Below are 26,134 nucleotides of genomic sequence, written 5' to 3'. Positions count from 1 at the left end.
TGTAACCTCACCAGAAAACTAGTCAATAAGGATAAAAAATCATTGTACAACTCACCCCAATTTGACCGAATATCTAACCCACAAAAATTCTGGTCAACCCATAAACCCCCCCCCCTCCCCATTCCCTAACAGTCAACTCTTTGTCAGTGATTTAAAACTGTGTAGCTCATCAGATAAGGAAATGAAAGCACAACTGCAAGTTGTCAACATTTTTTCAGATGATATAAGAATGTCATTTTTGTCTTGGTAAATGTGCAAAAGCAACCTTTAAAGCAGGAAAACTGCAGCACCAAGAAAACATTAGTGTGGCAATGTGATATAAAAACTTGAGCAAGAGGGAGTGTATAAATATTTGGGAATTGATGAAGGATCAACAATAAAACATGACCAAATGCTTGTGAAACTTAGTAAGAAATACTTTAGAATACTTAAATTTAATTCTGAAACCAGCTGAGACATCTAGGAACAAAATCCAAGCTATAAATCAATTTACTCTTCCTGTCCTAACTTAGTGTTGGAGTGACTGACTGCTCCAAAGTGTGTGTGTTGGATAGAGTAGATAGGAAAACAAGAAGGATGCATCACACTCACCAAATGATTTATAAAAATCAGTACATATCAATATTATATATTCCCCATTCCGAAGAAGGGATGGGCCTTCTTGAAATTAATTACATGTATAGATCTGCAACCGTGGGACTCCACACATATCGGTGTCAAGCAGGAACTGAAGTCAAACCAGAAGTAGATAAAAATTAGGCAGCAACTGAATGTGCCAAAAAACAAAAGAAAGAATATAAAGTGAAAGACTAGATGAGAAGGCAAGAAATGTGGAAAATGCATAAATATAGTTGCAAGTGTAGAAAACTTCTTGAAGAACCTCATGTTGATCAGGAACTAATGCAGGAATGGCTAAAGAGAGGCAAATTGAAACCAAGAGATGAAAGATTAATATTGGTGGCCCAAGATAGTGGGCTACTTACACGCTGGTTTACAAAGTCCATTAAACATGGGGGAGAGAGAGACGAATATAGGTTTTGTAAAACCGAATTGGAAACCGTTGCACACCTCATTGCTGGTTGTGGCATACTAATGGCAGAAGGACTGTATACTGAAAGGCATAATAAGGTGGCAGGACTGTTGCACTGGGGATTGTGCAAACATTATGGTATTGATGTGGCTGAAAAACTTTGGAAACACGAGCCACAAAGTATCAGAAAATGATGGTCTACATCACATGTGATCACCCATTACTGACAGTTCAAAAGATAGGTGCTAGAAAACTGGATGTAGTGGTCCATGAAAAGAAGACAAAAGGTAGCATTGATCATTGAAATTGCCACACCCAGTGACTATAGTATCTTGCATACAGAGAGACACAAAGTAATAAAATATCAGGATTTTCAGTCAGAAACGAGAGCAATGTGGAAGAAAGACACCCAGACAGTTCCAATGGTAGTAGGAGCAACGGGTCTTCTAAATATGACTGTAGATTCTTTTTTATGCGTTAACCAATACATGTGACCCCATACGAATTGCAGGAGTCATTAATGGGCACATTGTGGGTACTGCGAAGAGCACTTTTGGCTCACGCAAAAGATTGAAAGAATACTAATTTCATGAACTTTAATCATACTTTGACTTAAGAATGGGGTCCATTCCAGTCATGGTATTAGAAACCAAAAAGACTTGGAGAAATTAAAAAAAAATTATTTATTTACTGAATAACAATGAATGAAGCAGAGTTCCTCCCTAACCCAATTCAAGTGCAACTTGGACAATTTGCTGGGAAACCAGAAATTCATCCCTGGTTTGGCACCTATGTCTCTAATGCAACAGGTAACCTGTAAATGGTTCAACTCCCAGGACCATGCTTACACTTATCAAGAGTATCAGAACCTGTCAAAGATTTGGGATGCATGGCTAGGCTTAAATAAAAAGGACCTTGTGGTCGTTAGCTTATTAAACACTTATGAACCTATGAATTTCTTAATTGAGGTAAAGCACTGATCAGTATATTAAGCAGCTTCAGTCTCAGCCTGAAGAAAGGCAAAATATATAAATCTGAGAAATGTGCAATTAAGGAGAGAGGTAGAATACAATATTGTGCAATGAGTAAACATGTACAGGAACATATTTTTAACATTCTGATGACATAACCTTCTGTGAGGTAAATGATACATTTCTCCTCACTTAAGAACTTTATTCTTTTTCAGAATTGGGACATTACCCCCCCCCCCCCAAAATAAAGATTAAACAGATGCAAGGATTCAAAATCTTAGCATCTTCTTCCACTTGTCTTGTCCTAGCCTAATGACTTTTTAGTGGAAATACATTTATTATGGACTAGTGTTCTCTCAAACCATGATTTAAGAAGTCATACTAGGGTCTGACATATTCTTGTCTGGGATGCCTTACACAATGCTTTGTAAACTTTTTTCCTTTTAGATTTTGTAGGTATGTTCTTTGAAAAACACAGCAGGTAATTCTTATTTTCTGCTTTCTCAGTGTCTTAGAGGGTTTGCCTTTCTTAAGTTAAGGAGTTGTTTTATGAGTGAGTGGTGTCCTTAGTGACATTATGTGCTGTGTATCATACTTTACACTGTACAGTAACGGTTAGGCAGTTTGATTTTGTTAGTTGTAGATTGATACTAATAGTAATGCTGGTTGACTGTAAAGTTGAATTGCTAAGGGACTGACTGGTGAACATATATCTGCGGGTAATCTTTGAGGTAAAATTAAGGTACTTAAGTGATTGTCCTTTTTAAAGCATGTTCTTTCCACATGAGAAAAAAGTATGCATTCAACTTAAAAAGCATTTACTACATGGATAACATTTACATTTTTCCTTTCTAGATGAAGAAGCAAGAACTGAAAAGTATGATTATTTCCCTCAGCAAGAAGTACTCTATTGTCACTCAGTTTACAAGTTTTGTAGCCATCGAAAAAAGGGTAGGTATTCTTTGTGATCTGCAAATTCTTAAGATTTGTTTAATATGTAAGAATTGAAAGGACCGGAGAATACTGGAATAAACTGGAAATGACTGGAGGAAACAGGAATGAATGTCTTTGGAAATGACTGGAGGAAACAGGAATGAATGTCTTTTATCTTTTTAATTACCCAAAACTGTGCTGAAAAAGTGCCAGTCTCTCCTTTATTTGCCAGTTCTTGATATATTATATAGTGGCAGCATACAGAATAGGTAGATGTCAACAGTATCCAAATCAAATCTTACTGTCTCAAGTAACAGTGCTCTTAAACTGAAATGTTCTGAATTACAATGTCCTTAGCTACTGCACTCATTATACTGTCAGAAAATTCTGTACTCAGAATTGTTCCTTCTGCACACAGTCTCTAGTATCTGTGCCAAATCTCTGTGAACTGCACTACTATGACTTTGTGTGTAACAGTCCAAACTAACTTACTGACGTGTGTGTGAAGTATCTCTCTTAATACCAAAACCCTATACATTTTTTACAAGTTCTACATACCTCTTTAATCTTAATTCCCAATCCTCCTACCATCTAAACGATATCTGTTTGTACTCAATGTACTGAACATTCTGTTAGCACATTTCATAATCTGAAGTTTGTATCTTTGAGCTCATTTGTATCCTTCAATGAAACATACCTCTCTATTGAAACTGCATGTAAAATGTAAAATTAAGATGTACATTTGCTTTAATATGGCTGCATTTCTAGGCCTGTGCAAAGAAAATACTGTATTATTTATAACAAATTACATTTAAGCAAAATCTGATCTTATAAATATTTTTAATATTTTTCTGAAGACTCATGTCTGGCATTATACTACTTCAAGCATTGAGCCAACTGATTTCAAACACCACTTCTGAAATGCACAGAGCTGCGTGATATGGCCAGACGCTGGAAGATGGTGTGGCATGTCATGGTTTTTGCTTAGATTTAGGTCCTTAGTCCATGTGTTGGTAGAGACACTAGCTTTGCAAAGAAATATGAAGTCAAACAGGACTTGGCTCAAAGAGCAAAGCACCAGTCACCTCTAAGCAGCCAGTAGTCTGCTGAGTAAATGTAGTCATGTTAATCCATCATGATAATTGAAGGATTTAAGACCTTTAATTTTTTTGGTTAGAAATCTTTTGTGACTTTCCATTTGAGTGATGTGCTTGGATTTGTATGTACCAAATGGGAGTATTGCATTTAATGTAGTGTCTGCCTTTTGCAGTCTGAGGAATTGATTCTGCTAGGGTCTCTCAGTGCAGTGACAGTTTTAACACCTCTGTAGTAGTGTGGGGGGAGGGGACTCTCAATTTCTCTTAAGCTACAAAAGAAAACACTGAACAGTAGGGTTGCCACCTTTTCACATGCCCAAAGTGGGACATTTTTGGTACAAAAGTCAAATTTTGCAGGGCAAAACATACCCACGGCGAGTGCAGAGGACAGACCTTCAGTTTTTTGCCTAAATAAAAGCTTATTCTTGTAGCATTTTAGTTCCTTATTCTGTTTCTTGTAACATTTAGGTGTTTCAGATACAGAATAACTGTTTTATGTAACCATTACAAAAAATATAGGAAATAATTTTGTCCTAAAATCTCAGGACATTTACCATTTTTTCAATTTTTTTGCAGGACACAACCGCCCAAAGAGGGACTGTCCCTCGCAAAGTGGGACAGGTGGTAAGCCTACTGAACAGATACCTGCAATGTAGTTACTTTTCTGGCTGTAGCTGGATAACTAAGTATAGTGTAAAATAAGGTCTGAGCCAAACACAAATGAGGGTGATTAGAGACTGAAAAGAAGCAGTCCTTTTACAGAAAGTAAGGAAAATAACAGTGACCCTCCCAAATCCCATTATATGTCAGTGACTTGGGAATTCAAAGTTACTTCCTTATGTTTGGCATGAGTCATACAAAGTATTATGGGAAAGAGAAAGGGTTGAGGGAGATTAAGATCACTTTGATACATCAAGCCACACTGGTAGCCATGTTGTCAATGGCATGGGAATTCAAAGTTACTTCCTTATATCTGGCATGAGTCATACAAAGTATTATGGGAAAGAGAAAGGGTTGAGGGAGTACAAGATCACATTGATACATCAAGCCCTTTTGGTAGCTATATTGTGGAAAATAGGCTAAAATTACAAATAAAGCACTTAAAGTGATTTTGAAGTGTTAAAATAGGTCAGAAAACAGAGTGAAAAAAAACTTTTTTTTAGTTCTAGGGTGGTGTTTTCCTTTAAGTTGCCTGTGTCTGCATAACTGAGTTGTTCTATGTTACATTCCATGGCTTTGCATATAAGGTTAGTTAGGCTAATGGGCCTATAATTATCTGAGTCTATAAAGGGGCTACCCATGTGTAGGGAAGTCACAGAGGCTGACCTCCAAGCATCAGAAGCAAACCATGTTGATTGGCTGAGGCTCAACACTTTAGCAAGAGACTTGGATAGTGCATACTTGGGACTAATGAGAGTACATCCTGGTATGTTGTCTGGTCCCATAGAAGAATTATTTATTATCTGACAGTCTAAGACTTCTTCCAGTGCAATATCAGGGGTAACTGCATTTTCAGTGATAATGGGGACAGCAGTGTGTATGTAGGTGGGGTAAAGTTATCATTAAATTTGTCTGCTAATTTATTGTCTGTATCCTTGGGATCAGAGAGTGTGATATTATGGATCAGCTCAGCACATTGTTGAGCATAATTCCTTAATTTTCTGACATAGCTGAGTAAATATTTGTAGATGTTCTTCGTGTTTCACTGTTGCAGACCTCACACTTGGGTTATCCTGCCAGGAGTAGCCCTCAGTCGACCCGAATACCAGAGGCTTAGTATTTCTTCTCGGTTGCTGTCACTCCAGGACTGATGTCAGGTCATCAGTGGTATAAAATCAGGCAGCTGATGCCATTACATCAGTCTTTCTTGCCGAGGAGCCCGAAGCAGAAGCTGTTCGCACGAGTGCCGGTCGGCCTCTACCTGCGTTTTTGTTTCTGTATTGAAGTTGAAGTCTTCTAAAGCTAAGTACCCCATTGGGGATCCTTTTTTCTTGCTCTAACAGATGTCAGAAAAAGTTAACAGTTGTCTTGCCTGTGGGAAGCAAATACCACACAGAGACTTACATTCTTACTGAGTCACCTGTTTAGGGCCGGACCACGACGCCCTTCGCTGTCGCTTTTGTGCTTTGTTCAATGCCAGAACTGTATGTCATCGGGCCCTTATTGTAGCTAAATATTTTCACTCTCAGTCCTCGTATTTCGATATGGCGCCATTACATCAGTCTTTCTTGCCAAGGAGCTCGAAGCGGAAGCAGTTCGCACGATTGGCGGTCAGCCGCTACCTGAGTTTTCATTTCCGTATTGAAGTTGAAGTCTTCTAAAGCTAAGTACCCCATTGGGGATCCTTTTTTCTTGCTCTAACCGATGTCAGAAAAAGTTAACAATTGTCTCGCCTGTGGAAAGCAAATACCACACCGTGACTTCCATTCTTACTGCATCACCTGTTTAGGCCCAGACCACGACGTCCCTCGCTGTCACTTTTGTACTTTGTTCAATGCCAGAATTATACATAGTCAGGCCCTTATTGTAGCTAAATATTTTCGCTCTCAGTCCTCATATTCTGATATGGCTTCGGTAAACCATCCGACTAACGATCTTCCGAAAAAACTTAAGGATAAAGACAGAGGCAGACCACACAGGTCCAAAACTGCCGGCGATGCTTCCGTTAAGCTAGTTGTCATTTCTCTGGTCCTCAGTGAGGCGCTTTCGTAGCCCCTAATGCCCGCTTCTGTGGATTTGCAGGCGGCTACCGAGACCCATTTGGAGTCCGGTATGCAGCGAGACTAAGGATCCTGCGGATGTCTCTACCTTGGATGGGTACAGAGCTGCTGAGCAGGCACCAGCTTCCAAGGAAGTTATTCACACCATCGATACTCGTCACAAACCGATGACTTCTTTCACGTCTTCAGTTCTTTCTAAAACTACCGAGTTTCTAAGGCCCAGGGTACGAACTACGCCTAAAAAAATCGACGACCCAAGCTCAGGCACCTGCTTCCATGCTTCAATTTCAAATGCTTAAAATGGCGGAAGACCTTATTATTCTTATTACGGGAAACCAGGCTACCCCTTCCAAAAGAAAGAGACTTGTCCCCAGTAGTTTTATCTGAACAGGAGTCCGATGACTCTGAGGTTTCTGAATATGAAGATATGCAACTCCTCTCTGCTTATGAGGATTCTGATGTAGAGGAATCCATTCCTTCTGCTGCTCATCCTGAGGATTTTTCATATGGTGATACCCTACATACTTTAAGGGAGCATTTCCAGTGGGAATGTCAGGACTACCCTCAGTCAAAAAAGAGACTCATGGAAATCTTAGATTTACCACAGCACAGACCTTTAGCCATTCCTCCTGTCCTGGATGTTGTAGTTGATGTTTTTATGGAATCAAGTTTGACTCCTTCTCCCAGGAAACCGGACGGGTACTACAGAGTCCCTGACTGTCACAAATTCCTTTTCAAAAATCCTACTGCTGACCCAGATGTCATCTCCCAAGGACCTAAAGGAATTAAAGTAACCTCAGGTAAGAATCCCACTCCCTCAGACAGGGATTTCTGAGCTTTAGACAGATGGGGTAAAAAAGTATACACCTCTGCAACTCTTGCTATTAGAGCACTAAATTGTCAGTTCCACATGCTGAAATATCAGCAGCATACCATGGAACTCCTCAAACAAAAAATATTTTCCTTTTCTGCTTATCCAGAAAATAAAGAATTACAAGAGCTTATGCATTCTGCAAGCCAAGTTAAAAAAGCACACCTTGCAATGTGGCTTTGATGCCCTCGAAACATCTTGCAGGGCAACAGTCACTGGTTCTGTCCTTAGAAGGCATGCTTGGCTTAAGAAGCAGACCTTGCCAGACCATGTCAAATCAAAATTATTGGACGCATCATTGAACAAAGACAATTTGTTTGGCACCAAGGCAGAAGAGGTCTTAAAAAAGATGGAAGAAAAAGTTAAATCTATGCAGACAGTTAGACTTTTTACAGGTCCAGCCTCAGAGGTTCAGTGGGCATTGCCCCTCCAAGCACTGGTCCTTTCCGGCCCCCTCCAGACCTAGGGGAAGCAGACCCCCCCCCCAGACAGCAGTCCCAGGGAATGCAGAGATCAAAGCTATGGAGTTCCTCCTCTTCAAAAACAGGGAATGATAAGCCACCCCCTTATGGTAAGAACTTACAATGACTTTACACCTCCACCCCTTACCTCTGCCCACCTGCTTGTGCCCCTAGGAGGAAAACTCTCCTTCCATGCAAACAACTGGGTCTCTATTACCAATGACCGATGGGTCCTCAACATAGTGTCCCAGGGATACAAATTGTGAGGGTGGCCTAATGGTTAAGGTGTTTGCCTTACAAACACAAGGTGCAGGGTTTGAGTCCCACAAGGGATAATTGGCTAGGCTTAAAATGGCTCACAAGGGCAGTTAGCTTAGTACTAATCTATGAACCTACGAACCTAAATTTTATTTCCACACTCTGCCAACACCAGAAGGGTTCCCAGGTCTTCCTCCAAATCAGTGGGCAGAGGCCAAAAAGCAAGTCCTTTCCCTGCTCTCCATGAGGGCAATACAGCATGTTCCTGCAGACCAAATAGGCCAAGGTTTCTATTCCAGACTCTTCCTGGTACCCAGAAAAAGGTACATGGTGCCCAGTCCTCAATCTAGCCATTCTAAACACCTTTCTGGTTATACCAAAATTCAAAATGCTCACCCTCCAGCAGCTTCTTCCTATCCTTTCCAAGGATGCTTGGTTAAACCACCCTAGACCTAAAAGAGGCCTACCTACACATCCCAATCAGGGAATCTTGCAGGAAATATCTACGTTTCAGGGCAGGATCTTTGCACTTTCAGTTCTCTGCACTTCCCTTTGGCTTATCCACTGCTCCCAGAGTTTTCACTAAATACCTCGTTCCAGCCATTGCCTTTTGCACACAAAGAAATATTCAAATTTACCCCTACTTAGACGATTGCCTGATTCAGGCAGACAGTCAGGAAAAGCGGTCACAGCAGCTGACCTTTGTAAAGGACCTACTGACTTCCCTGGGGTATACTGTCAACGAAAAGAAATTAAAATTAGTCCCCACGCAGAAATAATTGTATTCCTGGGAGCAAGCCTGGACACTGCATGCCAGATGGCATTCCTTACTCTAGGAAAAACAAGCCTACCTGACAGGCTACTTCTGTCAACTAGCCACCAGAACCCAGTTATCCGCAAGGAAAATCCTGCAAGCTCTAGGGTTCATGCTCTCCTGCATTCTACTCATTCCATATGCCAGACTGCATATGAGGAAACTATAGTGATACCTAAAAAGCCATTGGTGTCAACACTCTCAAGACCTGGAAACTATCATACCTATGATACCCTGTCTAGGGAAAGATTTTCTTTGGTGGGCAGCAGCATGCAACCACAAGGGACTTCCTTCTCACAACCGCATGCCACCCAGACCCTCACTACAGACATATAAGACTATGCCTGGGGTGCACACCTGGACGGCAGAGGCATTCATGACCGTTGGAGCCCAAATCAAATACATATTCACATCAATCAAAAAGAGATGCTAGCTGTTCAGCACTCCCTGACAGCTTTTATACCCCTACTCTCCCCGGGGCTTCTAATGATCAAAACCGACAACACCACAGTGATGTGGTATATCAACAAGCAAGAAGGGACTCACTCTTATCCTCTCTGCAGGCTCGCCATGACCCTTTGGCACACAGCCTCAGCCATGCAAACACACCTGCTAGCATACTTCCTGCCAGGTTCCCTAAACTTTCTGGCAGACAACTTGAGCAGAAACCTGCCAGACCCACACAAGTGGCAGCTAGACCACAAAACCTTCAACCTTATAACCCAGAAGTGGGGCACCCCAAAGGTGGACCTCTTTGCTTCCCACTCCAATCATCAGCTCAGCAAATTCTGCACCAGGGAACATCACAGCAAGGCCTGGAATGTGGATGCTCTATCCTTCCAATGGGTAAACCTCTCGCTCTATGCATTTCCCCCTTTACCACTCATATCAAGGGTACTGCTCAAACTAAGGGAGGAAAAACCAAGGGCAATCTTGATTACCCCAGACTGGCCACGCCAGCACTGGTGCCCACTGCTGCGCAGCCTGTCACCCCTGCCACCATAACACCTACCTCAGATCCCAACACTCCTGACCCAGAAGAATGGAGAAATCATGCATACACAATTGCAGACCCTGAATCTGGCAGCCTGGCTTATTCTCTGGCCTCTCCTCAAGCTGCCAGCTTAAGCAAATAAGTCTTGGATGTTGTACGTAAGGCCAGATGCCCCAGCACTAGAAAATCCTGTGCTGACAAGTAGAAAAGGTTTTGCACCTGGATCCAGGCTAAGGGAGCCAAAACAGCACAGCCCTCCCTACCTCTCAGCCTGGATTACCTAGCAGACCTACTACACAGGGGTCTATCCTTCTATTCTATTAAAACTCATACTCTGCCATCTCTGCTCATTACAGCACAGAGACACCTGTCTTCTCACACCCTCTCATCAAAAAATTCCTAAGAGGGGCTAACAATTTAAGGCCACCCAGTAGAGCTCCTACCCCAGCTTGGAACCTTAACTTTGTGTTGGAAAAGCTCACCCCCCCCTCTTTGAGCCTGCAGCTTCAGCAGAGTTAAAATTCCTCTCTTGGAAAAGAGCCTTGCTTCTGGCCATCACTTCAGCTAGAAGAGTTTAAGTGCTACAAGCACTCATGGCTGTAGAGCCCTTCATCATTTTCCATGCTGACAGGGTCTCCCTCAGGACTAACCCATCCTTCATGCCTAAAGTGGTGTCCAGTATGGCTCTCAACCAATCCATTCATTTGCCCACCTTTTTTCCTAACCCACAAAACAAGGTGGAATGGATTCTGCACTCTCTAGATGTGCACAGACAGCTCAGATTTTATCTGGATAGGACTAAATCTTTCAGAAAAACTGACCAGTTGTTAGTCAGCTTCCCAGCAGGGGCAGAGGGCAAGGCCATATCCATTCAAACAATCTCCAAATGGATAGCACACTGCATCCATTTCTGCTGCAAACAGCATGGGAAACCGCCCCCAAAGGGGATCCGGATGCATTCCAACAAGGTCAACCTCCTGCAGCTTTTCTCAGAGGGGTACCCACCAGGGACATCCTGGAGGCTGCAACATGGACTTCTGTTCATACCGTCACCATTCATTACCACCTGCCTATCTTCTCCAAATCCAGGGCAGGCTTTGCCACCACAGTCTTGCAGGGCATCCTAGCAACCCCCAGTCTTTTTGACTGCCTCCACCCTTTTCTTCAGCTTTGGGAATCAACCCGTGTGTGATGACTGCAACAGTGAAACATGAAGAACATAGTACAGTTGTGTACACTTGCCATAAATTTAGATGTTTGAGTGTATTCACTGTTGCAGTCCTGGTTTCCCACTCTCCTTCCCCCTTCTCTCTCTCTCTCTCTTCCTCTCTCCTTCCCCCTTCTCTCTCTCTCTCTTCCTCTCTCCTTACAGGGATTTTTTGGTATTTACTTTTTTACTGGTGGTGTTCTTCCACCATAACCTAGCTCCTTATTTGGGGTCTCCTGACAGTTGGGGGAAGAAAAACTGATGAAATGGCATCGTCTGCCTGTTTTATACCACTGACGACCTGATGTCAGTCCTGGAGCGACAGCAACTGATGGAGAAATACTAAGCCTCTGATATTCGGGCCGACTGAGGGCTACCCCTTGCAGGATAACCCAAGTGTGATGACTGCAACAGTGAATACACATGAACATCTACATGTATGGTAAGTGTGCACAACTGTACCTTTCTGTTTGATCTGTGGCAACCTTAAGTTTGTATTCTGCTTTACATTTTCTAACAGTGCTCTTAAGTTTCTTGTTGGCATGTTTTACTGTAGTATTGATTTTGCAGGATGGCAGTTCCTTGTAGATTTTCATTATTTTCCATCTTTTGTTATACAATTTATTTATACACGAGTTCTACTGTATTTCTCCATAAATAAGACCTAACCAGAGAATAAGGCCTAGCATGGTTTTCCAGGGTGGTCATGATATAAGCCCTACCCCCAAAATAAGCCCCAGTTAAGATCGTCAACAATTCACAGATGTGTTGAATTATAAAATAATATTATTGACATCTGTTGACTGAGGTTATCATACTCGCCATTTTCAAACCATTCGGACACCCAACTTCTTCTCTTTGCAGAAAGTCATAAGATTCTTTCCCCGGGAGTCCTCCACGATTCTTAATGTAACCCTAATCCTCACTCACACTTGATGTTTGAGATCCTAGGCCCATAAACACTGGCAAGTGTACTTTGATTGGTCAAAGTACAGACAACGCACGTAAAACGTGTACACTTGATAATGAATGGGAGTGGTTGTGTCTTCTTAACTGTCACCATTTTTGTTGCCACTCCTGTCTCTTAAGTCTTTAATTAACCCCCCCCCCCGACAAGATGAGTGCAAAAAGAAAGAGCTATTCCGTCAAGTACAAGAAAGGAATTGTGGAGGATTCCCGGGAAAAGAATCTGATGACTTTCTGCAAAGAGAAGTTGGTTCTCCGAATGGTCCGAAAATGGCGAGCAGAGTACGATAACCTCAGTCAACAGGCGGACGAGGGAAATGCTAAGAAGTGCAAGTGTGGTTCAGGTAAGCAACCATTATTTCCTGAGCTGGAAGACATAGTTTGTAAATGGATTGCTAATAGGAAAGCAAAGGCTTTGATTGTGCCCAGAGCTGATATTCAAGCAGTTGCCTTTGCAATGTACCACAGTTAGAAATATCCCCAGAAGAATTCAAAGCATCACAACATTGGCTGGTTGGCTTCCTTCAGTGATATGAACTGTCTCTAAGAAGATCAACAACACTGTTCAAGCTGGACGATATTGATGTTATTAAACGTGCATTTGCATTCAAGTCCTTTGTTGATGGCATTGACTTTTCTAAATGCCAACTCTCCAACATGATTGCTATGGATGAAACTGCAGTGTTTATGGGCAAAGGACCTCAAACAACATTTGATCAGAGGGGTGCCTCTTCAATCTACATTCCTTCCACTGGTTACAAAAGTGCACGTGTTACTTGTATTTTGGCAGTTCGTCTAGATGGAAAGAAAACTTCACCTCTAATCATTAGTAGGGCAAGAAAGATATGATTCAGGCTGGAATTTGGAGATTGGAGACCTATGGCAATGTTCCAGAAGAAGATGACATGACTGTATTTGAATAACTTTTCCCTTATCGGGGCAACAGAATGGATTGCTTCTGCTTTCAGCTGCCAGAAAGCTCTTGTCAGTTTTTTGACTTTATTGTATTAAGGTAACATTTCATTATCAAGGGGTAATTGCAAAGTAAGGCCACTAGTTCCCAGACTTCATTTTTATGACTTTCCATCATTCTTCTCTTATGGTTTGGGTAAGGAATAAAGAAAGCATCACCACTCAAAAAGTGGCAGTTAGTCGCCTGCTTTATTCCCTTCCTCTAATACACATGTATTGTGATTTTTCTTCACTTTCTGTTAAGCATGAAGTATTGCTCTGTGAAAGCCAAGTTGTAGATATTCTGAAGTTGAAATGTTTGTTGCACTGTTTATGTAGAATTCTCACACAACTGTTAATGTGTTACATAGAACTGTTGCCCAATAACGGAAGAGTACCAAATAAATGTCAGTTTGTGTACATGAATAAATGTCGATTTTTTTTACATGAATACATGTCAATTTGTGTACTTGAATAAATGTCAGTTTTTGTAGATGAATAAATGTAGATTGTTGTACGGGGGGGGGGGGTAAATAAAGCATCCCCTGATAATAAGCCCTAATGCGTATTTCAGCGAGGGAGAAGTATAGGACCTGGTCTTATCTTCGGGGAAATATGGTACCAGAGAGGTTTATTCCTTAATTTATCATATTGTTTAGGGCAGATGAGTACTGAATTTTCTATGCAACTGTTTAGGTGCTGTTAAAAGTCAGAGGTGAATGCGGCAGCTCTGTCAGTTGGGTGTTTGCAAGATGGAATACTTTACCTTGGCCTTTTTTCATCACAATTGGACATTTTTGGTGTATACAGTCAATTGGCTATAATTGATGGATATGGGCATTGATAGAGTATAACGACAGTAGTTGGAATGGTTTTATGTCAGGAAGGTGAATCCAAAAGAAGATGATCATTTTTGTTGGTCCAGAAAGTATGTAGGGGACCCATGGTTTGAAAACCGCCGCTGGTTAGGTTCTGCCGATTTAGTTCTCATTTTTTATTTCTTAAGTGCTCTTATTTTCTGCTTTTGTACTTTTGACAATGATTCCTGTAACTGTATATTAAGTAATGATCCTGCGGTTAATCTTGTTTCGGTTTCAGTTTGCAAGCTAACCGCAGAACAGTTAATATGAAATATTTGCTCTTTATTTCTCTTTCCTGGTTGCCTAACCTTGGAGCTCACTTAATTTGTCCCTTTCAGTTTCCTCAAAGGGGCTTTAGCCAGAACTTTCTTTCCTGTTTAAAGGGTGCCCATACTAAAATAACTGATTTCCTGCTCTGAATTCTTTAATCTGGTTATTATTATTATTATTATAGACTCATTGTTGCATCTCCTCGGCTTTCTGCATGCACTTGTCTGCTACAGGTGTGATCAGCTTTAAACTATGCTGTAAACTACCATAATGGTCTGTCATACTTTTAAATGGTGTCTTCTCATCTTCTCAAGTCTGGTTAGTGATATCCGTCCTCTCAGGTGCTTGTCATGCATGAGTTCAAATGACGTAAATCCGGTGTCTTCTCATCTTCTCAAGTCTGGTTAGTGATATCCGTCCTCTCAGGTGCTTGTCACGCATGAGTTCAAATGACGTAAATCCAGTTGAAGCATGAGTCACGTTTCTTATCACAAACAGCAAGTACTGTAACAAACGGTCCCATGTCTTGCAATCTACATCAGTGTTTCGTTTTCATAACACATATTTCAGTGTTTTATTGGACTTCTGCACTAACTGTTGATCTGCAGAAGGTAACTGATTACAGTGCCTCCGTTGGTATGTACCTGACCAGGCATATGCAACAACCAGTGTCCACAGAGATTCCTTGTAAAAAGCGTATGTGATGTAGACATCATGCCCTACATGGACTGCCTCAAAGCCTCGTCTTTGTAGTCAGTATGCTACAAACTGCTGAGAAGCGATCTGTACCTGGCCTTCAAAGCATCCTGTGATCAGGCCCTTGTTGCACAGCTGCAAAGCAAAAGGCATTAGCAACACCCACTCTAGGAACATAAATAAGACATGTTGGAGGGACAGGTGTATTTCTCAGAAACTACCCATGCTCTGGAGCAGGCTTCCCATCCATATGAAGCAGAGTTCCACCCTGTACTTATTGAAGCACAACTTGGACCGGTGGCTGGGGAATCGTATATTTACTTCTGGTCTACCACATGTGCATCTGTTAGAAAGCTTGCAAATGCTTGATCACCCTTACCCAAGCTATTCCCCTAATAAATAAGTGGCATCAAAGCCTGTTAAATGTATTTGGGAAATATGGCTAGGCTTCAAAAAGCCCTTTAGAATCATTAGTCTAGTAATTAACTATGAACCCATGTACTGATATTTTTAACTGCCTAACCTTAAAACATTGGAACAGCTACTACAGTACCCTTGATATAAAGGGCATACCATCATCAATATGTATTTCTGTAGCAATGCTCACTCTAGAAAATAACAGTGTCAGTTATGCTGAAATAACCTTAACATTACCACCACATAGCGGAGCAGCTTCTGGAAATTGTGTATCATAATCCATTATTGGTCTTTGTTGAAATGTTGGCACTCGCCGCTCCCTGCACCGGCTTACTAATGTGTACTAACCCTAAGCCTAACCCTTTATCTTACCTTAGAAAACCCTTTCTGTAACACTATTAGTACACAAGCCACTGGGGAACACACACACACACACACACACACACACACACACACACACACACACACACACAATGTTTGTTGCACTGCAGTGGCAGTACTGTTCACTGTGCATGTATATGCAAGTTAGGGTTCGAATATGTGCCAAGTAAGGGAATAGATTTTGTGTTATCTATGCATGTAAAGTTGGTTGATTACTGGTGTTAGGAAAGGATTTTATAAGGTAATGTGCAGGATTGGAAAAAATCCCACAGCACCTATCAGTAAGAGAAGTTCCTTAATGATGTAGCCAAATTTCTCCTAGTCAATATGATTGCCACCTCAGATCTTTCTTGAAAGAGAGGCTGCTGAACTAGTGGGACTAAATGTAAATAAATAAAAATATTTTTGTTATTTAAGGAACATAGATGGAGTCTAGCAACTGCTAATTATACATTGCTCAGTATTATTAATAGTTACAGGTCAGTTTTTTTTTTTTTTAAGCTTCCCCTGACCCCCACCGAGCCCTGCCCAGCCTCAGGCTTTTCTCCCTGGCCTCGGTGCTCACCCATCATTGAATCCCTCAGTAGCCCCTTGCATACTACCCTGGACATGATCTTTTGCAGGATGTGATGGATCTGGTAGGTAGTAGTGAGAGTGAAGTGGAAGAGCCATCATTCTGTGGTCTCTAGCTGTGAAGTTGATTAGTGCAATGACATCAGGATGTTGACACCACCTCCTCCTAGTGTTAAACTCGGCGTTTGCACACACATTGGGATCCCTAATGCACTCCCACTCGTAGGGTAGGAGAGCTGGTTGTCAGCCACTTCATCCTATTCCTCAACCCTTCATCATTCCTACTGGGGACACAAGTCTGTTCCTGAACTTGAGTCGCCAGTGACACAAATGGATCCTGTGCCTTTAAGCCATTAGGCCTGCTTACAAGGCACTTATTTTCTTACACATGTACCCTAAGTTGAGTTGACTTACATGGAGACTCTCATGCATAACGAGGTTACATCCCACCCATCCAGTTCCACAGGGTCTGAACAAATGGAATAGGACTATTATCTAGAATATGGGCAAGAGCTGTAATGAAGTCCACTATATAAGTAATGTATTAAACTTTACACTCACATTTCCATTTATATCAATTCTTTTACAGACAAATTTATATACTAATTAAAAACCTCCTATAAATTGACCCTGAACTTGTATTGCCATTGATTTACTTTTTCTGAAATGATAGTGGACTTTCCTTAGTTAGTCATAATTCAGCTGAATAAATTTGATATTTCACTTAATTGTGTTACACTGAAAATTCCCATGAATTCATATCAGTATAAAATAAATATATATTCTTGGCTTTGGAAAATGATGATGGTTTATTTACTTTTGAAGGTTGGCCACCGAAGGTATGGGGAAATAAAAAGTTTTAGACCCGCACATCTGCATTTATTGTTGGCCACCGAAGTTATGGAGAAATAAAAAGTTTTAGACCTGCACATCTGCATTTATTGTTTTGTAATAAAAGTTACACCTGTAAAATTGAGTATCAGACCTGTAGGGCCCTCAGCAGTCAGGCAAAAACACTCATCAATAAAGGCCAAAAATATAATAATAATACTATCTTAAATTACTAGGCAATCACAAAAAGACTCCAAAGAATTTCTAGATTTGTATAAACACACTGCATAACCCAGATGATGCCACTTATCCAAATCCTATGCCAGAACAACAATATCGCATGCACCTTCAACTTTCATTTCATAAATGTAGTCACTTGATTAATAACTCTTCCCCTTCCCAAGACAGCTACACTTCCCCTAATCATGCCAGTATCTAACCTTCCAACTAATACTAATTCCAGTTCACAATCAAAAACTACTGCACAAATTAAAACTTACAGCTCTCGCAACAGATAATCTTCCATCCAAATACATGAAGCTGGCAGTAGATGTCCTTTCCTATCATATATCCATTCTTATTAACAGATCCGTAAAGGAGTCCTACATCCGCAACATCTGTAAATAAGTTTATATAATACCCCTGCATAAAAGAGGCAGTTCAATAGATTTCAACAACTGAATATTCGTTGCCTTTTCTCTCTTCACTCTCAAAAGTCCTTGAAAGATGTGTACATTCACAGTTGCTTCACTTCCTTCTAGACAGTGATCTTTAGCCCCCACACAACATGGATTCTGAATAACCATAGTACTACTACAGCTCTATTATCCTTCCTTAACACTGTTAATCTCCTGTGTGGCAACAGTCAGCTTGTTTCAGCAGCATTTCTAGATCTCTGTAAGGCATTCAGCACAGTTTCCTACCCAAAACTCATTGAAACCACCTTTCTCTGGTTCATAAGCTAAGTCACTGTACCCAATCTGTAAAATGTCAAACCGCCTATTCAACCTTCCTCCTTGTCAAAATTGGCATCTTACAGGAATCAATATTAGGTCCCTTACTATGACCCCTAACCGGGAAAAGCCGAAAGACACAACAACTACTCAAAAGTTTTCATAAGTGTTTTGAACACTGCCTTAAGCCCATCAAAAATAATCCACTATTCAGATGACTCAGCAGTCAACTGCTCAGCCAACTCCATAACTAAACCACAAAAAGCCACTTGGAGTCTTTCAACTCCATTGAAAGTTGGTCGCACAATAGGGATCTCATACCAAACCTCCAAAAGGTTAAAATCTTGTTGTTTATACCCTCAAACTGCTTACATCTGTATCGCATACCTAAAAGTAACCTCATCCCAAAAACATCCAGCTTAACACTGCCACCAGGGGCGGCTCCTCCTATCGGACTGCCGGACTGCAGCCCCCCCCCCCCCCCCCAGGAAAAAACAAAAAAATATCTGTTAAACAAAAAATTCACGACTGCCTTACCAGCAGTCCGGATAGGGACAAACAGGTACCCAGCAATCATTGTTGTGAGATACCAGGATTCTCTGCATTGACAACCGCACCACACAGAGGAGCTCCAGACTGCTTCAGCCGCAGTCAGAGCCAATGAGAGAACTGAGCTGCTCTCGCAGGACTTGCGAGACTTCAGTGCACGGGCTTCAGTCACAGAATTCTGGTAGGTGAAGCATGCAGGAGTACTGGGTCACTGATCGGTCGTTTGGGCTGACGGATTTAGTAGCATACTAGGTCGCTGAAGGAGCGTGCAGGATTACTGCAGTACCGAGGAGCTGATCATTGGGCTGGATGTAGTAGCAGGCCGCTGAATGAGCTGATCGTTGGGCTGGTAGGAGTGTGCAGGTCGCTGAAGGAGCTGATCGTTGGGCTGGTAGGAGTGTGCAGGAGCTGTTCGTGTGTGTGTGTGTGTGTGTGTGTGTGTGTGTGTGTGTGTGTGTGTGTGTGTGTGTGTGTGTGTGTGTGTGTGTGTGTGTGTGTTTTGCCCCAGTTACTATATACTGGTGGGTAGAGATACCCAGGCTTGAACCCTGTACCTTGTATGCAGGTGTTAAGTACCTGAATTCCCTACCCACCACCATTTCTAAAAAATTGCAGATTTTTGCCTCATATTTGATCTGATCTGTTCCTCATAATATCTGTGGTTTCTAAATGTTGCAATGCTTGATATTTGATGGTGCAGTGGTAATATTGTTGCTTCACAGCTGCAGGTTCTCAGGTTTGATTCTTTGCTGGGGTGCCTTCTGTGTGGGGTCTGCATCTTCTCCCTGTGTTTGTGTGGGTTTGCTTTTGTGTCCTATGTTACTTACAAAGACATGTCTACATTATTTCTTCCTGGGCCTCTGCTGAAAATTGTTTTTTTGTTCGAAGTCAGATTGTCCTGATTAACAAATGTTAAATAACATTGACAGACATTTGAATTTTAGACTTCAGGTTTCTGAATGTTTAATTCTGTACATATTTGATGGTGCAGTGGTAGAATTGTTGCCTCACAGCTATAGGTTTTCTGGTTTGATTCTTGGCTGGGGTGCCTTCTGTGTGGAGTCTGCATCTCATCCCTGTGTTTGTGTGGATTTGCTATGGTGTCCTGCCATTTTACAAAGACATGTGTCTGCAGTTTTTCTCCCTGGGCCTCTGGTGAAAATTGTTTTTGTTCCGTCAGAAGTAGAATTCACAGGGATTTGTATTTCAGACTTCATATTCTTCAGAAAATGCATAGTAACACAACCTTTTATTCTAGCAGTTTTGTAAGTTTATAAGATGAATATTTGAAATTTGTCCTTATTTTTGGGACTGTATTACCCCATTATTGGCTTTGTCCAGGTTTTTTGTGCTAAGGTTGACAGCTATAGCAAGAACTGAATTCACGGAATATCTTTTGAGGGCTGTATTCCCTCATTACTGAGTTTGTCCAGGTGTTTTGTGCTAAGAGGTTGACAGCTATGGTAAGAACTGAATTCATTAAATGATAGCCATGTAAGTTTCAGTCTTCCTCTCTTTCACAAAGCAGCTGATTTGGCGCAGTGGTATGTTGCTCTGACTCTTTTGCACAGGGACTTTGGCAGTAAAATGTATGGTGGTAACACAGCATTTTATTCTAGCAACTTTCCAAGATTATACAAGCAATGTTTAATGTGTCCCTGGTTTTTGGGCTTTTGACCCCCCCCCCCCAGTAAATTTGAGTTTTTCCAGATTTCTTGTGTTGCGAAGTTGAGATGCAGTTGAGTATTGAGTAGATTTTACAAGGAGCTGAGAGCTGCAGGGGAAGAGAAGTTTAGTGCTGCTTATGGTAAGTCAGCTTGCATTGTTAATAGCACAACAGGTTGTGTACTTGCTTTTGCTGCAGATGGTTGGTTGTTCTACTCCCACAAGGGGTGAATGCTGCCATACTGAAAAAGTTAAGATACTAACTATGAGCCTGTTATCGGTTTGCTATCCATTTCCTATTACAATATTACTAGCTTATTATTTTTAATGTAATACAGGCAATTTATTCCTCAGGGGCATCAGACACTTTATTTTTCGATGAAACCATGAAATATAAAGGTGTTTGCTAGCAGCAACCTCTTCATTAGTTACAGATTTATTTAATGTGGAATTATTTATATGACTTTTTTACTTCTTCAGAGGTTGTGCATATTTACTGATAATGGTGGACTGTAGAATTGTGCATATTTACTGATAATGGTGGACTGTAGAAGTTTGAGTAGACTTTTATGATGGAAATGTTCTGAACTGGGCAGTTTTGTCATTATGGGTGCATGCATTTTGTTTCATTGTTTACTGGAAAGATGTTCTGAATTGGGCAGTTATGCCACTGGTAAAATGTATTTTCTTTGAATGTGGGTTTCAATGCTGTTTCAATGAATGTGAGTTTCAAGGGCAGAGAAGTTTTAATGCTAAGTTTGTTTAGCAGATGTCTTAGTGTTTGTGCTGTAAAATGCAAAATAAAACTTTCAAATGAAGTCCAAATCATCATAGAAGTAAATCAGTATGCACATTAGTGTTTATGGTAAATGGAGTGAAATAGCCAAGTAATGGATCATTGGAATGGCTGCAGGGGGAGGCTCCATTCGACCATGATTTTGTGAGGGGGAAGGGTGGCAAACTTAAAGACAGCCCCAGCTGAACTATACCTCCCAAATGTCCAGATTTTCACAGAATGAATAGATTTTTGCTTCTTATTTTTGGTTTGTTCCTCATAAAATTTGTGGTTTTCTGGCAAAACATTTAGGAATTAAGTCACTAAATAATGACACACTGAGTTTCAGACTTCATAACCTTCAGAAAAATGCATGCTAAAGTAAGACCTGTTGTTCTATCAACTGTCTCAGTTTATACAAGAGCAATTTTTAGTACTGTTTATATGTTCCCTAATATATTTGGCCTTGTCCAGATTTATTGCATTAACAGGTTGAGAGGTGCATGCAAATAAATTGCTTTATAGAATTAGGCATAGCCAAACCTCTCAACTGTCCCTGATTTTGGCTCAAAATGTTGCTCTTCCCCTAGTAATCCCTCCACAAAATAGCAATTTTGGAAGAAAACGTGGAGGGTTTACAATTAAGAAATAACTGTAATAATCAGAGTTATAGATTACTTTTATTTCAGAAATGCATGTAGATTATTTTATTTTGTCAGCTGCTCAAGTTAGCAGTACTAATATTAAAGTGTCCCTTCTTTGACAGGTTCCCAGCTGTATTGTGTGGCTATTTTATATTTTTACATCACATTTTTGGTCCATTTTTCATAAAATTGTGTTTTTTTGGCAAAATTGTGTTTTTTTTGGGCAAATTAGTGACAAATCATTAAAGACTGAAGTTAGAAAATAATGACAGACATTTGAGTTTCAGATTTCATACCATTCAGAAAATTCATACTAATGCAAGACCTATTCTGTTATCTTTCTAAGTTTATAAGAGCAATATTTAAAAAAAATGTCCTTATTTTTGGGCCTTTGTCCCACTTCTTTGTATGGCTTTGTCTAGATTTCTTGCTCTGAGGTTGAGAGGTATGACAAATGTGTCAGAGCCATCACAGTCAGCCAGAGACATTTCAAATTGTGACATACTTCTTGCACCCCACTCCCCCATGTAGTGACTCTGGATGTGTCGAAGCAAGGCAAGGAGTAGTTATAATGTGCAGAGTATCACCCCCATCCAAGATAGGCACAAGTACTAGAGTGGCTTTTCATCTGTCCTTGATTTTTGCAGAATGGTCTGGTTTCTGTCATATTTTTTGTACTGTTGATTTATGCTTATTACTCAAAGTGCCTGTTGCTCTGTGTTTAAGTAGCAATACTTTAATGACCATCAGGTAAGCTTGGCTGAGATCGTAAGATGCAAGTAAACTTTAATAAGCATACTGTTAAAGAATTGCCAACACTGAAAGCCTTTCTGTTGTTGCCATGTAGAGAATACTTAACTAGATAATGTATAAGCCTTGGGTATTGAAATGCATACAACAGTATTTGTAATAAAGGACAGATTGCATTATTTTAAGAAGTTCATTACACTTGGAAACTTCCAGTCATCTCTTTAGGCTTTACCCGTAAACTAAACAGAATGCCAACTGTGTGGTCCATAACCTGTACAGTAATCCTTTTAAGCAATGTATCTTGAGCTTATTTCTTGTTTGCTTTTCATTTTTTACTTTGATCATGTTTTCCCCATGAAACAAGTAGATAGTTGTCAGGCAGCAGGTCTTTTTTGGATAAGAAACATTTTTACAAGTGGGGGCATCAGACATTTCTACTTTCAGCATGTTACTTGGTACTTTAATAAAGCTGAATATAAATTATAATTAAAACTGCAGTGCAAGAACTGGTTTGAGTTGAGTGCTACTTGATGTTGACTGGCATTCCATTAATGTATTTAAAAAGTAATTTATTTTTTCATGCCTCACAACCTTTTTGTTTCCATCTAGATATTAAGTAAGCTGTCATGCAGCCAATGCACTAAACTATTTTTATTCTTCTACACTTCATTTTGTCTTGATTGGACTCTCATAATGATGGTTTGGCACCCAGGGCAGTGTATTTAGTTAGTTTTTGTGGTTTTGAGCATAGCCCCTCCCCTTTCTAGTTGGCCACACCCCTTCCCATTGACCCCACCCATTCAGCTGTCTCCTGCAGCCCCCCCTTTGATTTGAAGTCACCAGCTGCCACTGACTGTCACCGACACTAAACTACTTGATGTCATCAAAGACAGTAGTTTAAAGTTTAACTTACACTTTCAAAGCATCCTACAAAAAAAATGTCCCCTTTGTAAGGTAAACAAAACTATATGACAGTGCCTATCTGCTACTTTCTTTGACTTATGCCTTCCCAATATTCATTAAAATCCAAATCTCCCAGATGCACAAACTATCCCAGTGCTATATTATGTGCAAACTCTCCTGGTGCTATAACATGCACAAACTATCCCAGTGATATAACATGCATAAACTATCCCAGTGCTGTAACAAAATAAATAACTATGCCACAATACTCCCCACACAAACACACCACTAAACTAAAACTTGCCCACTCTGTATTCTAACAAGTAAAATGCTCAGTTAAGGTTACTATGCAGATGTAGTTTGGCAGAGTCATTCACACATTCCCAGCATGTCCTCCTTTCTCCAGGAAGTGCCAGCATTGTAAAGGTTAGGACTACCTTCCACTCCCGAATATGTGAGCCAGGACTGATTGTTCACTTCCACCATGTGTCATTGGCTCTTTCATTGCCCATGTTGCTAGCTGAACTCTAGTCGTCTGGGTTGAACTTGGGGGTTTATTCCTATGTCATGGAGCTGATGAGTATGAGGAGGCCCTTCTAATTTGATGTTAGGCTGTTCAGCACAATCTGCACCTCTCTGCTGTTCATTTCTCAGGACTGCAGAACCATTTAGCATACTCCTTCAGCAGGCAGATAACGCTGAATGGTGACTGGATCCATGTTTCCAGGACATCGTGCAAAGGTGGGACATGCTGTATGTCTTGATAGTGAGCTTCAGAGCCCCCAACTTTTTGTTTCCTTTTGCCTCACCACTCAGTTTGTGGAAGAGATATCATTTTATTCCCATAGATTCAAATCTAGCATTGTGCATGCCTTCATTTTCTAAGGTTCAGAAAGTCCTCATCAAAATGAAGCAAGACGAACTCAACCTTATTATTGTAACTTCTTCCTGACCAAGACTACTGTGCTCTCTCTGTTGATGAGGCTAGCCACTCTTCCTCCAGGGACTTTACCTCCACCCAAGTCCTTACCATCTCATCAGTGAAGTAGTACATCCCATCCTCAAGACATTGAGTCTTTCAGCTTGGAGGATAGAATATTAGTACCTAATTCTAATTCCATCTCCAGCAAAGTTCTGAACATCCAGCAAGAAACCAGAAGACTTGCCACAAGCAAGTAAGGAATTCTTGTATACTTACAGAAGTGATTTTTTTTCTCTCAGACTGCCACAAAGGGCCTAAACCCATTGAAATCTCCAGGATCAAGGGGTCTTGGATGAAGCCTCTAGTTTGAATTTCACTTAAGATATTTAACCATGAAAGTGCATACACCTGCAGTTTTGCATGTGTGCTAGCCTTCGTGGACACTGTTCTGCACTTATGACCTCTTAGAAGGTCAGTCTTCCATTCTTATGATTTGAATTTCATGTTGGAGAATCTGGATTTACTTTGAACCAGCATGTACAATGGATATTGTGTACTTCTTTTGAAAAATTGTCTTTCAATTGTAATCGTAGGGAGAAGGATTTCAGAATTTATATATTTTATTTATTTAACATTTGTTGATCAGGAAAGGCTGACCAGGACAGAGCCCATTTTCAGCAGAGGCCAGGGGATAAACCCTTCAGACACATGTCTTTTGGAATGTGGGAGGAAATTGGAGTACCCAGAGGAAACCCAAGTGAAAGCAGGGAGGACATGCAGATTCCACACAGAAGTCACCTCAGTAGAGATTAGAACTGGAGAACCTCTTGCTGTGAGGCAACAACATTAACTGCTGAACCACTGCGCCACCCAGTGCATTGAAACTTCCCTTACCAGCAACTGAACCTGGGCTGCAGTGGTGAGAGTGCCATATCCTAACCACTAGACCACCAGAATTGGATGTCCGTATGAGTAAGCAGATGCCAGATTTGAATAAGCAGCTAAGATGCTGCTACACCAAGAAAACTCATGATTTCAGGAAAACAGATCAGCATTTATCATGTCCTGTAAGAAAGGGAAAATAAGGTCTGCCTGAAACAAAACAAATCTTACCAAAGTGTCTGTCTCACATTTTTGTAATAGTAAGTATAATAAACTTTGACAAGGCACCCTTAGAGCACATTCCTCTAAGGCTACAGCAAATTTAGCAGCTCACTTAAGAAATGTTTCTGCACACTGCCACCTGGATGATTCTCCACAACCTTTGTAAACACTATAATTTGAAAGCACAGTCTAGAGGCAGGGCAGAGTTTTTCGTGTTTGTTTTTGGGTATACCATATCTGTCCACCTTCCAGAGGTAACTAAAATACTATTTAGGATTCTACCTGAATGCTCTATTGACTGTTGCGACCCTCCTCAGAGAATATAGTACAGTTAGGTGACATAGCACTAGATCTTTACGGATGGATCACTCTAACAAGCAGACTTACTTTTCTCTTGTTTGTGGACTTCTGTATAGGGTTGATAGGTGATTGCTAGGCTAATGACCCCAGGGAGCCTTTTAAGTCTAACCATGTTTTTCAGAAGTGAGAATCAAGCAGTGTATCTTCTGTTTATAAGGTAAACACCCTAGTCATTATGTTAAACCCAAACTCCTTATGTCAAACCCCA

General features: G+C 40.8%; 1 protein-coding gene across 7 annotated transcripts in view; it reads left to right on the top strand.

The window, feature by feature from the left end:
• The window catches only part of PARP4 (poly(ADP-ribose) polymerase family member 4), a 2,883,551-nt gene that overhangs the window by 1,738,320 nt on the left and 1,119,097 nt on the right, over positions 1–26,134 (top strand). For all 7 annotated transcript variants that reach the window (XM_044073295.1, XM_044073293.1, XM_044073297.1 and 4 more), the window contains one exon: positions 2,857–2,952. In XM_044073295.1, coding sequence (XP_043929230.1) covers positions 2,857–2,952 — 96 coding nt within the window. The remainder of the gene's footprint in view (positions 1–2,856; positions 2,953–26,134) is intronic.

The sequence above is a fragment of the Protopterus annectens genome, chromosome 5.part1, assembly GCF_019279795.1.
Source record: "Protopterus annectens isolate FY-2018-M chromosome 5.part1, PAN1.0, whole genome shotgun sequence".
Classification (NCBI taxonomy): domain Eukaryota; kingdom Metazoa; phylum Chordata; order Ceratodontiformes; family Protopteridae; genus Protopterus; species Protopterus annectens.
Note: the sequence above shows the minus strand (reverse complement) of the source record. Positions and strands in the feature narration are given on the sequence as shown.